The sequence below is a fragment of the Cetorhinus maximus genome, chromosome 34, assembly GCF_964194155.1.
Source record: "Cetorhinus maximus chromosome 34, sCetMax3.hap1.1, whole genome shotgun sequence".
Classification (NCBI taxonomy): Eukaryota; Metazoa; Chordata; class Chondrichthyes; order Lamniformes; family Cetorhinidae; genus Cetorhinus; species Cetorhinus maximus.
Genome location: NC_135912.1, coordinates 4761632 through 4778286, shown reverse-complemented (window position 1 = coordinate 4778286; position 16655 = coordinate 4761632). Strand labels below are relative to the sequence as shown.

Genomic DNA, 16655 nt, shown 5'->3' with positions numbered 1-16655 from the left:
GCCATTTAGGACTGAGCTGAGGAGAATTTTTTTCACTCAAAGGGTGGGAAGAGAGACTGTTCCTGCGGCTGTTTCCCCTCCTGTCCGCTAGGGCGACGCTCTAACTCTCCTTAGACCCTCCTCCCCCTTTGGCCCACTCAGAGTCACCTCTTGCCCGTCCCCGGCCCGGCCGCTGCTCTTTGTCGAAAACTGGCCATAGGCGGCCGCCATGTTGGCGTGACGTCACCGCCACTTCCTCCCGTTTATTTTCAATCGAATGGCGAATGGAAGAAGCGACTCTTCAGAATCGAGAGGGAACAGAAAATCCGACCGTCGAGGAGGTGACTAATTAAAAAAAAAACTAATAAAAAGCAACTGCGGTTGAAGGAGCTGCGCATGTGCCATGTGTTCCCCATCCCAGAGTGCAACGCGGCCCGTGTCACTGATGGAGGCCTTTCCCCGCCGCGGGGGATTATGGGGAGCAAAGCCGCCATTGCGCGATCGGCAACTGGGTTAACTGGATTGCCGCCTGCAGGGGGAGTAATGAATGACATCAATGGGGAGCTTGAGTAGCTAATTCGTCCCTTCGGGCCTGTCTGTCATTCAATAAGTTCATGGCTGATTTTCCATCTCAACTCCACTTTCCTGAAGAGTATCCATATCTCCGATTCCCTCAGCAATTGATCGATTTCGGTCTTTCATAGAGTCAATGACTGCATGGAATTTTAAAGATCACTGACCTTTTGAGTGAAGAAATTTCTCCTCAGTTCATTCCTAAATGGCTGACTCCTTATTCTCAGGCTGGGAGGAGTTGATGAGAGATCCATGGTGTCTGTTTGAGGTGGCACCTGCACCTGGTTTCAGAGTGTGGGGGTGTGTCTGACCACAGGGTGCCATAGGTTTACATGGGCTGTGTGCTTACTGTGAACATTAGAGTATAAGATAGCTTTTGTAACTTGTGTTATCCTTACAAATTGGTATATATCTGTAAAGGTATAGTTGTGGGCGAAGGAGTATTGTAATATAGTTCATCTTTGCTTGTTGAATAAATGTTTTATTCTGTTGTTAAAAGTTCATCAGCTGATGCCTGTGACTGTGTTCAGTAGCTACCCTCCATGTATCAAAACAAACAAAAATAAAAGTTAGGATCTATCAGGCTGTGTTCCATTCTGGGACTGGGCTTGTCCCGGTGTAACCTCAGCTGGGATCATAACAGGGGTAGATACAGAGTAAATCTCCTTTTACACTGTTCCATCAGACACCTGCAGGGCAGTTATAACACAGGGTTATAAGGGTCAAGTTCCTTCTACACTGTTCCATCAATTGGTGTACACAATTAAGGAAGTCTTGCTGTGATTAGTGTGAAAATGGCCACCATGAACCAATCTAAAATAGCCAGCTGATGTATGTGGAGATTTACAGACATTCAGAGAGAGCAACATGCCATGTGCGTGCACGCACACACACACACACACACACGGGTTATGCAATAGCAAACAGAAGTGAATCATTTCATCTGGGAGATTTTTTAAATTGCAGATTCATTTCCTTATTCTTAGAGAAAACAGTATTCACAACAGCCCACTGTGGTATTTGAGAAATCCCTCTAAAATGTCCCCATCAACATTCCATGGACTGGTACAACATGGTGTTAGATAAAGTGTAAAGTTCCCTCTGCACTTTCTCCCTAGATACTCCCAGGAAAGATACAGCAATGGGTTAGATATAGAGTAAAGCTCCATCTCCACTGTTCCCATCAAATACTCTCAGGGCAGGTACGGCACAGGGTTAGATATGGAGTAGACCTCCCTCTACACTGTCCCCATCAAACACTCCCAGGAGGGTTACAGCACTGGGTTAGATACAGAGTAAGCTCCCTCTACACTGTCCCCATCAAAAACCCCCAGGAGGGTTACAGCACTGGGTTAGATACAGAGTAAGCTCCCTCTACACTGTCCCCATCAAACACTCCCAGGAGGGTTACAGCACTGGGTTAGATACAGAGTAAGCTCCCTCTACACTGTCCCCATCAAAAACTCCCAGGAGGGTTACAGCACAGGGTTAGATACAGAGTAAGCTTTCTCTAAACCATCTCATTGAACATGCCCAGGACGGGTAAAACACAGGGTTAGATATAGAATAAAGCTCTCTCTACACTTCTTCTTCAAACAATCTCAGGGCTGATACAGTATGGGCTTGGACACAGTGTAAAGCTGGTTCTGCACAGTCACCATCAAACAGTCCCAGGAGAGGTACAGCACAGGGTTATGTACAGGGTAATTCTTCCTCTACATTTTCCCATCTGTGATGGCTGTCAAATCACAGGATACAGAATAGATATAGAATCAAATTATCCCTACATTGTCCCCATCACACACTCCCAGGGCAGATACACAATAGGGGTTAGATACAGAGTAAAGCTCTGTCCCTTCAAACAATCCCAGGGCAGGGAGAGCATGGGGCTAGATATAATGTAAAGCTCCCTTTCTACTGTCCCATCAAACAATTGTGTTGATAGGAACAGATTAGAGGAATCTTTGTCTAACCCAATGTTGTACCTGTCCTGGGAGTGTTTGATGGGGACAGTGTAGAGGAAGCTTTACTCTGTATCTAATGCCGTGCTGCACCTGTGATTGGATTGTTTAATATGACACTGTAGATGGAGATTTACTCTGTATCTCTGTAATGCAGTGCTGTACCTGATCTGGGTGCATTGATGGGACAGTCTAGGGGGATATTTACTCTGCATGTAACTCAGTTTTGTTTCTGTCTGGGGGTATTTGATAGGACAATGTATAGTCAATTTTTCCCTGTATCTAATACTGTACTGTACCTGCCCTGGGAGTGTTTGATGGGGACAGTGTCGAGAGAGCTTTACTCTATCTCCAACTTTGTGCGATCCCTCATCTGGGAGTGTGGATAAGGATAGTTTAGAGGAAGTTTTACTCTGTATCTAACCCCATGCTGTACCTGCCCTGGGAGTATTTGTTAGGGACAGTGTAGCGGGAACTTGACTCTGTATCTAACCCCGTGCTGTATGTGTCCTTAGAGTGTTTGATGGGGACAGTGTAGAGGGAGCTTTACTCTGTATGCATGGTCAGTTCTCATAAGCTTGATACTCACAGTTCCCCTTTACAGGCCTTGGAGTAGGTCTTTGGGCAAACAGGCCTTAGGCCTCTCCCCGCATTTCCCTATCAGGGTACAACAAATACAACTAATCATTCCCACATGCCCAAATATTCCCGTTGATGTACTAACTTCACTGGTGAACATTTCCACTGAAATCTTTTAATCTATGTACAGACGGCAGGAAACAGTCCCCCAGGAACAGGCTCCACTCGTGCTGAGGAAGAGTTTGATAGTGATACAGACTGGGGGAGAAAAATAATCTCCATCTGCTTCAGTTTTCTTACTTTGAAATCTGTCTTTTCAACTTCTGTGAAAAGACTCACCCACCGGTGCAGTGAAATACTTTCACTTTCTCTCTCCCTCTTACTCTCTCCTTTTTCCTTCTCTTCCCCTCCCTCTCTCACTTACCCTCCCTCTCTTTTTTATCCATCTCTCTTTCCTCTGCTCCCTCTATCTTTTTCTTTGGATCCATCTTTCACTCTTGCTCTCTCCCTCTTTCTCTTCCTCACTCTCTTCCTCCTCTCTCTCACTTTCCCTTTCTCTCTCTCCCTTTCCTTCCCTCCCTTGGTCTATCTTTCCCTGTCTCTTTCTCGTCCTCTCTTCGCTCACGGTCCCTCTATTCCCCTCTCTCTTTATCTCTGCCTCTCTCTCTTTCCTCTTGCGATCTTTCTCCCTCACCCCTCCTCTTTTTTTGTTTCAAAGAGTCTTAAACTAAAGCATGAATGAAATGTGATGGAAAGCAAGTGCGATGCATGCAGAAAAATACACCTTGTGTGTAAAGCCTCCAATAGTTCCTCCGAGACAGTGTAGCTCCACTGTCACTATCCCATTGGATCTCTAACCCGCAGCGCCACGGCAAGTCTACTGTAAAACTAAAGGGAGGATGCGTTGCTGGAACACAGTGTTGCAGGCTGCAGCAGGAGACAAGCACAGAGCCCAGATCTGACACATTGTGTTCCTTTGCAGGATCCTCATCTATATCCATAGGAGAATCAAAGGTGGAAAATTCCACAAGAACACAGTGACTCCATTAGCCACTGTGAAGTGAATGGTGGTTTTGGAACAGCCTTTCCCGCTCAACCCAATCAGTCAATGTGCCTGCCTTCTGGGTGCAGGTCTATCTTGGCCAGCTTTCCTAATTGCCCCTGAGAAGGTGGCAGTGAGCACCCCTCCGCCCCCCCGCTTCTGGAATCGGTGCAGTCCGTGTGGTGTGGATACACCCACAGTGCTTAGAATTGCCAACTGTGCAGGATTGGCCTGGCATTTCCAGGAATTGAAGATCAATCTCCAGGGACACTGCTATGTGCAAATCCTGGAGAAAAATCAGCGGGACATTAAAAAACATTTTTCTTTTGTCATTTTCTTTGAACATTTCACTTTACCAAATGTAAAAATATTGAAACTGGGGGTAAAAACAGCTGTGTGGCTGACAGTCAAGCATCATCCAATTGGATAATGAGTCTTTTGCTTTCCAATTGGTGTAGGAAGGCCGTAGGTCACAAGGATGGATGTGTTGGCCGACTAATGGCTGGAGCATAGGGGCAAATCATGTGAGGAAACCTCCAGGAATACATTTAATCACAGTTGGCAACCCTAACTGTTAGGGAGGGAGTTCCAGGATTTTGACCCAGCGACAGTGAAGGAACGGCAATATATTTCCAAGTCAGGGTGGTGAGTGGCTTAGAGAGGAACCTGCAGGTGGTGGTGTTCCCATGTGTCTGCTGCCCTTGTCCTTCTAGATGGTAGAGGTCTCGGGTTTGGAAGGTGCTGTTGAAGGAGGTTTGGTGAGTTGCTGCAGCGCATTTGTATATTGTACACACTGCTGTCACTGTGCATCGGTGCTGGAGGGAGTGAATGTTTAAGGTGTTGGATGGGTACCGATCCAGCAAACTTCTTTATCTTGGATGATGTCAAGCAATCCTGTATGTTGTTTGAGACAAGTGAAGAGTATTCCATCACACTCCTGACTTGTGCCTTGTAGACGGTGGTCAGGTTGATGGACAATGTGCAAGGGTACAGGGAAAAGGCAGGGCAATGGTACTAGGTCATAATGCTCATTTCGGAGTGCTGGTGCAGACATGATGGGCTGAATGGCCTCCTTCTGTGCCATTAACATTATGTGATTCTGTGAGGTTCTCGGGAGTCAGGAGGTGAGATACTCTCTACAGAATTCTCAGCCTCTGACCTGTTCTTTCAGCCACAGTATTTAGTCCAGTTCAGTTTCTGGCAAATGGTAACTCCTAGGATGTTGATAGTTGGGGATTCAGTGATGGTAATGCCTTGAATGTCAAGGGGCAATAGTTGGATTCTCTCCTGTTGGAGATGGTCATTGCCCTGGCACTTGTGTGGCGCGAATGTTACTTGCCACTTATTAGTCCAAGCCTGAATATGGTCCTGAATTGCTGTATATGGACATACACAGCTTCAGTATCTGAGGAGTTGTGACTGGTGCTGAACATTGCGCAATCATCTGCGAACATCCCCACTTCTGACCTTATGGTGAAAGGAAGGTCAATGATGAAGCAGCTGAAGATGGTTGGGCCGAGGACACTACCCTGAGGAGCTCCTGCAGTGATGTCATGGGACGGAGGGAGGTGTAACTATGATGTAATGTGTGGCATGATGGAGCTTCAGGATGTATTGTAACATTTATTACAACACAATAATATTAACATCGTTTGATTTAAAACAAACCAAGCTTGGCATTTTTAACAAAAAAAGTGATCCCAAAAACTCCCCAGCCCTCCTTAGTGAATAATAGCCCAAAAAGCCCTCAGGTAACAATCAGGGATCCGGGAGGGATCTGTATACCTATCTATGAACAAGGCCACTCTGCCCATTAGACGGTGATGCTGTTCTCAATGTTCTCAGGACGCAGGTACTCGTATTTAAGGACCAGGCTCTCGTTACGCTCCTGGATCAGGCAATCGATTTTCTTCAGCTCGTCCTGAAATTCCTTGATGATTTTCTTCACGTTATCTTCAGTGAAATACTCCTCTCTGTAATCGCCCAGCGTACTCTGCAAAGAATAAAAACAGTTTGTTTTTAGTCCGATTCGGCATGTTTGGTCATAAACTGGGGAGCTGGACAGTGTCGGGCCCACGTTCGCTAGGAGTTGGGGTGAGACCCACAAACTCATTTCGTGCAGCGTCCTCACATCCAAGGGAACCAGATTGCTTATTGTTTACTTGACCCTGAGGTGAGCTTCTGAGCACGTGTCTGTATCATCGCTGAGACCACCTATTTCAAACTCCATTTCATTCAAATCTACCCCTGCCTCAGCTCATTTGGTACTGAAACCCACATCGATGCTTTTGTTATCTCTAGACTTGGCTATCCCAAAGCTCTCCTGGCCAGCCTCCCACATTCTAACCCTACGTAATCTTGGGATCATCCAAAGCTCTGCTTCTAACTCGCGCCACGTCCCATTCATCCATCACCCCTAAGTTCGCTGACCATTGTCTCCCCATTACACTGGTCTCTCCGCAGCCTCACTACCTCTGGAACCTCCTTCGGCCCTACAATCCTCTGAGGTCCAATCCTGTCTCTTCTGAATCCCTGATTTTAATGCCTGTCCTTGACTGTGATGCCAAGCCAGTCGAGGGTCACTCAGCTTCTGCCGTGTCAAGCTCTCGAAGAATTTTTATGTCTCTTTCTTCTAAATATCAGAGAGTATTAGTCCGTTCCACTCAATTTCTCCTCATCAGTCAACACTCTCATCTCTGGAATCAATGTAGTGAGCCTTCAGATTCTGCTATGGGTCCCTAGTCAGACTCCCTCTCTCGTTTCAAAAGTGGGGAAGAAATCAAGTTGATTCATCAATTCCTTACCATTTCCCACACACGGGGTGTGTGATTAAGAACCCAGAGAATTGCCATCTGGAGGCAGGACTGTTCAACATCCGGCATTGATTTCATGATGTACTCCATAGTTGCTGCCCTCTTGGTAGTGGGAGGAGGCTTTCTCATTGAGCAGGGCGAGTTGGGCACCCAGGCACCCCAGTCATACTATTAAACAAAGGAAGGAAAATCATATTCAGTCAGGTAGAAAGACAGAAAGAACTCTCATTGACAGAGCACCTCTCCCAATCTCAAAGAGTTTCGTCCAGGAATGTCCAGGACTCTCTCCGGAATGGGCGACTAATCTCCCAGTCACTGCTGCTCACATTCTGAGAGGAAGGTACTTTGCTTGCTAGCCTGAGTACACCTCATGCTCTGACGCCGCTTTGAGTTTACGTTCTGTGGCTGAATTTAAAAGTGAAAGTGCAGAAATGAATCAACAGAACCCCCTTGCTCTTCTTTGAATCACGCCATTGGATCATTTCGTTCACCCAGGGAGGCAACTTGGCCCCTTGTTTGACCTTTCATCTGAAAGACGGCACCTCTGACAGAGCAGCACTCCCTCAGTACTGCACTAAACAGTTGGTCTAGGTTGTGTGGTCAGCTCCTGAGGTCGGGTTTCATCCTATAACCTTCTGACTCAGTGGTGAGATTGCAATTATTAAGCCAAGCTGCCACTGAAGCCAGCTGCAGACTGGCACAGGGAGCAGGCGGGCCCAGGTTCTGTCAGTGTGCTCGAGAGATGCTGGGCCTCAGACTTTCCGCGGCTCCTCATGAATCAGATAGGAACAGGGAAACGTTACTCCAGCCCACTCGATGGGTAACACTGCCCAGTGTACTACTGAGCTCATACAGAGCAGACAGTTTCAGGTTCAATCTCTGTACTGTCAGCTGATCTCAGCCAAGGAAGCTGTTGACCTCAGAACCCTGGGCCAGGTGAGGTAAAAATCAGCCAGACTTCAGATTACTGCCCACATGTAATACAATTTGTAAGCCTGGTCTCTCTGTCTCTCTCTCTCTCTGTCTCTCTCAGTATCTCTCTCATATTTCTGTCTCTCTCTGTCTCTTTCTATCTCTGAATATCTCTCTCTCTTTCTTTATCCCTCTCTGTCTCTCTCTTTGCTCTTTCTCTCTCTCTCTCTGTCTGTCTCTCTCTCTCACTCTTTCTCTCTCTATCTGTGTCTCTCTCTCATGTTCTCTGTCTCTCTCTGTCTCTCTCTCTCTCTCTCTCGTGTTCTCTGTCTCTCTCTCTCTCATGTTCCCTGTCTCTCTCTCTCGTGTTCTCTGTCTCTGTCTCTCGGTCTCTCTCTCTCTATTAGTCTCTCTTTTTCTATCTCTCGTTCTCTGCCTCTGTCTCCCTTGGTTAGAAAGTTTGCCTGTGTGAATGGTTACCTGTCCATTATTCAAGGCTGCGTGCTGGGCGCTGCAGACGAAGATAATCATGGTGAGGAATTTGCAGAGTTCCATCCTGGTACTGAACGATGTCGGAAATCCTGAAAGATAGGCACAGTTTGGAAAATAACGCTGAGAGGATGTATCAGTGAATAAATGGTGGGAGCTTCACTTGAGGGGTACTTGGGCTGAGGGTTTATAAGCACAAACTTAAGTCAAACCTTCTCAATATTTATAAGAACAGAAATAAAGGGAGCAGTAGTAGGTGATATGGTCCCTCGAGTCTGTTCCACTCTTCAGGCTGATACTCTACACCACCTCCATTTTCAGAGAAACATAGGAAGAGGAAGCCATGAGACCCTCAGGTCTGTTCCACGATTCAGTGAGATAGATCGTGGTTAATCTGCATCTTCATATATCAACCCCTGCCCCATTTCTCTTCATACAGTTGGCTAACGCAAATCTAAAAATCTCAGACTTAAAATTTATAATTGATTTAGCACCAATTGCCATTTGTGGGAGAGAGTTCAAACTTGCCCCACCCTTTATGTGTAGAAGTGTTTCATCATTTCACTCCTAAAAAGTCTGTCTCTGCCACCTCTTCCAAGTCTCCCCAACCAGCGGAAGTAGTTTCTCTCTATCTACCCCATCTGTTCCCCATAATATCTTAAAAACTCTGATCAGGTCCTCCCCTTCCCCAACCCCACCCCTCAACCTTCTAAATTCCAGGGAATACAACCCTTGTTTGTGTAAAACCCCCTCATAATTTTATCTTGAAGTCCAGATATTATTGAGAGTCCAGCTCCCTCTACACTGTCTCCATCAAACATTCCCAGGACAGGTACAGCACGGGGTTAGATACAGAGTAAAGCTCCCTCTACACCGTCCCCATCAAACACTCCCAGGACAGGGACAGCATGGGGTTAGGTACAGAGTAAAGCTCCCTCTACACTGTCCCCATCAAACACTCCCAGGACAGGTACAACATGGAGTTAGATACAGAGTAAAGCTCCCTCTACACTGTCTCCATCAAACACTCCCAGGACAGGTACGGCACGGGGTTAGATAGATTAAAAATAATTGTCAAAAGAACTAGCAGGAGAATGAAGGAAAGTGTCTTCACCGAGGGTTTTTTTTATGATTTAGAGTGTACTATCTGAAAGTGAGGTGAATGCTCATTCCACAGACACTACCGGCAGAATTTAGCCCTTGGCGGGCGGGTTTGGTGGGGGCAGGCGGAGGCAGTTGGGAAGCTGATTGCTGCCTGCGGTCGAGGCCGGAAGGTGATTTCACACTGGCGGGCCAATTAAGGCCCGCCCAGCATGAAAAGCGAGCGGCAACGCTCAGCGCTGCCTGTGCAGGGGGAGGGGGGTGGTGGTGGGTGGGTGGGATGGGGGGGAGGGGAGGGGGACGAGCGGGGCAGGCGCACAATTCGCGCATGCGTGGAGTGCGCACTTGCAAATCTCCGAGGCACAGAGCTGCCTCAGGTAGATGAACATTTTCCAGCGAAAAATTTCTTTTAATTCCCTTGTTAATGACCTGAATAGGCCTTTTCATTGTCAGCGGGCACGCTGCCAACTCCGGTGCGTGCCCACCGACTGAAATATCGCGTGACTGCGCTTTGATGTTGGGTCGCTTGCCCGACATCAACGTGCTCCATTTTACGCTCGAGCGGGTCGGGAGCACGCCCACCCGACGAGGTAAAGATTTTGCCCTGTGGATGTGCATTTGAAAAGGATTAATTTGCAGGGTTATGGGAAAAAGGCTGTGGTGTGGGACTAATTGGATAGCTCTTCCAAAGAGCTGGCACAGACATGACAGGCTGAATGGCCTCCTTCCCTGCTATCAGATTCAATGATTTCATAGGGAGAAGAATGGTTTTTTTTTTTTGCTCATGCCTGTGTTTACATTCACTTACCAGATTTTTCAATGTCTCCAATGCCTTCAAATCCAACTTGAGTGAGCTCCTTAATCCAGGCCTGAACCTCAAAGTCATCTTCTACTTCTTTGTCATTCTTATAGTGATACATCACAATCTTGGTGACAAAGCTGAAGGTTACATTCAGATGCGTTAAGGATCAGTAATGAGTGCAAAAGCACTTTACCTTTCATGTTTTAAAATTTATTCAAATTTGTGCACAAATGGAAAGGTCAGCTTTTTGACTTTGACCCCTAGTTTCCCCAAGGAGGAGGTGGTGGATTGTTTTCTTGAGCCACAATGGACCATGATCGTGTTCCCCTGGTGCTGTTCTAAGTAGTGTTATGATTGATGCAGTTGGTAAAGTGGAGTTATTTAAAAATCCCAGAGAGAAACTTTAAACAACTGTCATAACCTGTAATTTTAAGTGTTATGTTTGAGATACGACTCTAAACTCAGGAATCAGACCACCAGTTCTCGAGATTTTACATTAGACTAAAGGAAACATTTTATTAATTTACACAGGTTAAAATAAATATACACATGGCTACAAATTACTACTATCATAACTTTTAACAAATTCCCAAACTAATCTCCATGAAGGCAACAGCAACCCATGGAGGTAACCAAACACCAGGCAAAGCATTTTCACTTAACAAATCCAAAATGAGGTTCTTTTCACTTGGTTCCTGTGGAACCAGTTGGAGGCTTGCAGCTGCCTTTTGATCTCACATTGCCTCTGCCCTGCACACCCGAAAACTACTGAAGTTATACCTACCACCACTGATTGAATTCAAATCCTCATTGTCTCACCAGCCTCTTTGAACTTCACCTTAAAACAATGAAACCCCTTTCATAGTACCAACTTTATTAATAATATAAACATATTGCTTGGTATCTGCTAGATAGGCATCAGTTTTCACCCCACTTCTTGAATGCTCTATTCAAAAAATGCAAATGCATGCTATCTCTCTTACATATCAAAACTAGTACCCATCAAAGCTCCCAGACTAGCTGGCTTTAAACCAATTAAGACATACCCACAAACTAAACCTCTATTTTAAAAGAAAAATATTTTCCAAAATATTATATACATTAATAGCCTCATGACAGTAGGGAGTTCCAGGATTTTAATCCAGTGACGATGAAGGAATTACCTATATAATTATGAAGTTACATCCGTGTGTATGACTTGAGGGGAACTCGGAAGTGATGGTGTTGTTATGCACCTGCTTCCCTGGTCCTTCAGGACAGTGAACGTTTCTGTTTTGGGAGGCACATAGCCATTATCTCTACTCCCTGTCTCCTACCTCATAACCAATTCCCTGTACAAGCCATTGCCACCCAATCAATGTGCTTCCATCTTTCATAAAAATCTCGTGTGGAGCCTTATCTAATGTCACCTGGAAGTCCATATAAACAACATCTATAGCCAAATAGTCGTCTGGTAGTACAGAACTTGAGTATTGCTGAAAAAAGAGGCATTTTTTGTTGAAGCTTTTCATCTTGCACTCATCAGAACAATTCGCAAGAAAATACCAATGTCAGGGGAAACAAAAAATGATACTGTATGAGAAGAGAGTGCTGATTAGTTGGCAAGTGGACTCTGATTGATAGAGGCATTGCCACGGAGATTGCACCAGTTGATAGTGACTGGCAGTTAATCGCCAAGCATTGTTTGAAATTTAAGCCAGGCATTTTGGCTCTGATTGGTCAAGATATTGTCCTGGGGAATGAAGCAATGAATGGCTGTTACTTATTTTGTTTAGCTGAAACAGGTGAAATGTGTGTACATGTTCTTTCTGTCTGCAAAGAACATGGCTCTGTGTATTAATTTATGTAGCTTCCAGTACATACAAATGCGCCATTCTGTAAGCCTGACTGACAATCTTAAATTAGTTGTCAGCGTAATTCTTAGCACACTGAGGATTACTCAGCAAATGTTTTCCGATCGCGGAATCACATCTAATGTTGGACGCTGTGTTTTGAGCTTTGCTAGTCCAGGCTGTTTGGGTACGGTTTGTACCTTGCCCGTTCCGCACAGCAGGAGGGACATGCTGTTTGATACGATCCGCCAGTCTTTGGGATGTACGGCTTACATACCTAGCATCACACTGGCACTGAAATTCATATAATTCAACCCCTGGTTTTGATTTGGCGAGGAATATTCGGCTAGTGCCAAAATTCAGTGAGGAAGGAATTGAACTGTATTTTGTGTCATTTGAGAAGATAGCTACGAAGTGGCAAGGCCATAAGAAACTTGAATGGTTTTATTGAAAAGCTTGTTTGTGAGGCAAGCAATAGAAGTATCCTCATCTCTTTCAGATAGACGATCTAGCGATTATAACACGGTGAAGAATGTTGATCTCAATGCCTATGAGTTAGTTCTGGGAGCAGTTTAGAAATCCAAGAAACCAGATCCAACTTCTGTGGAATTCGCTTGAGAAAAATAAATTATATATCTTTTTATATTCATTTACGGGATGTGGGCTGCGTTGGCTGGGCCAGCATTTATTGCCCATCCCTAGTTGCCCTTGAGAAGGTGGTGGTGAGATGGTGGTATAGAGCAATGAAGATTTAACGGGGTTTTGAAAACCTTGGAGAAGTAATGCTAATGGAAAAGTAGCACCTCTTCAGGGACAAGGTCCTATCTAGAAAACCGTAAAGCTTCTAAGATAAGAGCAGCAGCTGTAATGGCTGATGATTATGACTTGTCTCACAGGCATGTGGCAGCAGCGAGCCATTGTTTGCAAACCCACACAGAAACTGGAGAGATAAGAAATCAGATAATCAAAAGAACACTGGTTACAGTGAGGACGATGGCAGGAAGGAAAAGATAGTACTCCTCAGGATAGTAAGGTAGGATAAGTATGACTCAAGAGGACCAACATGTTACTTATGTCATAAAAGGGGGCATGGCAAGGCAGATGGTTGGAAATTAAAAAGGTACCGGGGGAAACAAGTGATGGGCAAAAAACCATGAGAATCTATAATCCTGCTTTGGAAATTACTGTTTCAACTAAAGTTGTGACCAAAGAGACAAAAGCTCATAGTTGAAGTGATACAGGATAAATGAAGCTGCGTGAGTGGGATCACCGTATCGAAGGAGGCCATTCGGCCCATCGAGTCTGCGCTGGCTGTCTGAACGAGCAATCCACCTAGTCCCACTCCCCTGCCTTATCCCCGTAACCTTGCACATTCTCTCTTTTCAGGTAGCAATCCAATTCCCTTATGAATACCTCAAGCCAACCTGCCTCCACCACCCTTTCAGGAAGTTTGTTCCAGAGTCCAACCACCCTCTCGGTGAAAACATTTTTCCTCACACCACATTTACTCCTTTTGCCAATTATTTTAAATCTGTGCCCTCTAGTTCTTGATATTCTCTTGAGTGGGAACAGTTTCTCGCTATTTATCCTGTCCATACTCCTCAGAATCTTGAATACCTCCATCAAGTCTCCCCTCAGCCTTCTTTCCTCCAAGGAAAACAGTCCCAACCTCTCCAATCTATCCTCATTGCTACAGTTCTTCATCCCGGGAATCATTCTTGTGCATCTCCTCTGTACTCTATCCAATGCCTTCACATCCTTCCTTGAGTATGGCACCCAGAACTGGATGCAGTACTCCAGATGAGACCTAACTAGTTTCTTATACAAGTTCAACATGACCTCCCAAGGAACCAGATATATATTCACACTTGGACACACTTAGCTGCAGCGATTGAGGAAAAGCACCTCAGATTGTTCACCATCAGCCTGGAGACATTGAGCATCTGCAGCAAGGTCACCAAGAGTCAGGAGATTCCATGATAGAGTTGAGGCCTAGAGAATTTACTCTGATGTATTTACAAGAGTTTTACATGCTAGTGAGTATTGGTGAGACACCGAGCCCTGAGAATTTTCCACTCATAGTCACCTCGCTGGAACAACCCTAACGTGTCACTTACTCATGAATTGCAGACCATATGGACAGGGCATCATCCTTGTAATAGTAGCCCTTTAGATCTGTCACTTCTCGGTCCTTCATGGTTTCTGGCAGGCACAGAGATCGGTAACTCAGGGTTTGGAATGCTTTTGAAGATAGAAAATGATCGTCATCCTCTTTGACACCAAACATCTTTGGAAAACAAACCAGACAGATTAAATCCTATTTGTTGGCAGCAGCAGATCAGACTGACGTAGAGCTTGGGTGAACAATGGACTGTAAAGACTGTTTTGCAAATTTTACTGAGAAACTTAGATGAAAGACTGAAGACCACAGTGTGAGGTGCCATGGTTCAAAAGAGCAAAAGAAATATTGAATGAGATTTAGCATTTAACTACCTCACACCAATGTCACACATTGTCACGAGGGCCATGCAGAGGGGTAACAGACACAAAGGCACTCACGCAAGACAGGGTCACTTTTCATCTGCTTTGTGCACAAGGCATGTTTGCATCCCAAATACAAAGATGGGAAAACAAGGGCAGAAACCGGGGATGGTGTGTCAGCCGTGTCTCAGTGGGTAGCACCATCACAGGAGACTTGAGTATAAAAATTTAGGCTGGCACTCCCAGCGCCATTACTGAGGGAGTGCCGCACTGTCTGAGGTATCGATCCCGTCCTAATGAGACATTAAACTGAGGTTGCATCTGACTTCTCGGGTGGATGTAAAGGATCCCATGACCACTCTTCTGAAGAAGAGCAGGCGAGTTATCCCTGTGCCCTAGGCCAATATTAATAACTTAATCATGTCAGTATCATTTACATGCATCCATGCACAAACAGGCATGAGTTTCTGGAGCCATTGCAAATCCCATCACAAAACTGGATAAAGCAGGAAACGAGTGGAGATTCTGCACAAGACATTTTCACTCAACATTCAGCTGGGTCACACTACTAAAAACTCAAACATCACTGAATAGAAAATCTACATCCCAGCATTAATATCCTTCACCTTAATAAATGCAAAATTAATTAGAATATACTCGAAGTACAATTAATGAGAGAGCAGAGAGAATAGGTAAAGCAAGGCTCACTTGGTTGATATATCCATTTTTGCCTATCAGCGAGGATCTTGCAACGGTGTTGATATGTATCGTGTATTTCATATGAGGAGCTAGAAGCTAAACAGAAACATATTATTCACATTGAGGACACCCTCCAGTGTGCTGTGTGGCACTACCACCATGCTAGATGGGATAGATTTCGAACAGGTCTAGCAATTCAAAACTGGGCAACCATGAGTCACTGTGGGCCATCAGCAGCAGCAGAATTGTACTCGAACACAATCTGTAACCTCATGGCCCGGCATATTCCCCCCCCCGCCCCACTCTACCATTCCTATCAAGTTGGGGGAATTAACCCTGGTTCAATGAAGAGTGCAGGAGGGTATGCCAGGAGCAGCACCAGGCATTGCTAAAAATGAGGTATCAATCTGGTGAAGCTACAACACAGGACTACTTGCATGCTAAACAGCATAAGCAGCAAGTGACAGACAGAGTTAAGCCATGCCACAACCAATGGATCAGATCGAAGCTCTGGAGTCCTGCCACATCCATGGTGGACAATTAAATGACCAACTGGAGGAGGAGGCTCCACAAATATACTCATCCTCAATGAATGGGGTAGCCCAGTATCTCAGTGCAAAAGATAAGGCTGAAGCATTTGCAACAACCTTCGTCTAGAAGTGCCGAGTGGATGATCCATCTTGGCCTCCTCCTGTTGCTCCAGCATCGCAGATATCAGTCTTCAGCTAATTTGATTCACTCCACAGGATATCAAGGCCAGGATATTTAGGTCAGCAAGCAGGGGGCAAGGCCCGTTCGCCAACGCATAAAATGATGCGGGATGACGTTGGGCGGAACTCCCAATGTCACCGAGCTTCATTTCAATTTTCAGGTTGGCGGGGGCGCAGCCGAATCAGCTGTGCGCCTGCCAACTGGTCAACGGCCTATTGAGGCCATTTAAAAAGTAATTGACCTAATCAATGGACCTGCCCGTCCAACCTTAAGGTTGGCGGGCAGGCCGGGAGCCCTGGCGGGCATTGGAAAAAGCATGAAACCTCATCCACGGGCGGGATGAGGTTTCATGAGGGTTTTTAAAAATTCAATAAATGTTTGATTTAAAGTGATGGACATGTCCCAACTCATGTGACAATGTCACATGAGGGGACATGTCAGGGAAATTTTGTTTGTGCACCTTTACCATTTTTAAATTTGGCGCCGATCTCCCTGAGGCAGCACTTAGCCTCAGGGAGATGAATGCGCTCTTTCGCGCGCATATGAAACAGAGCACACTCTCGGCTGAGGGAATCCCCCCCTCCACCTACACAGGGAGTGCATAGCGCTTCCTGGCGGACGTCACGCTGGGCAGGCCTTAGTTGGCCCGCCCACGTAAAATGGCGACATGTCCCTGATTGG

General features: G+C 45.6%; 1 protein-coding gene across 1 annotated transcript in view; it reads right to left on the bottom strand.

The window, feature by feature from the left end:
- Positions 1 to 5947: 5947 nt before the first annotated feature.
- The window catches only part of LOC144671809 (polyunsaturated fatty acid 5-lipoxygenase-like), a 41965-nt gene continuing 31257 nt past the window's right edge, over positions 5948 to 16655 (bottom strand). The window contains exons 9-14 of the mRNA XM_078533855.1: positions 15273 to 15359; positions 14201 to 14370; positions 10258 to 10388; positions 8340 to 8440; positions 6939 to 7115; positions 5948 to 6127 (exon numbers count right to left, since the gene is read on the bottom strand). Of these exons, the coding sequence (XP_078389981.1) occupies positions 5948 to 6127; positions 6939 to 7115; positions 8340 to 8440; positions 10258 to 10388; positions 14201 to 14370; positions 15273 to 15359 (846 nt within the window). The remainder of the gene's footprint in view (positions 6128 to 6938; positions 7116 to 8339; positions 8441 to 10257; positions 10389 to 14200; positions 14371 to 15272; positions 15360 to 16655) is intronic.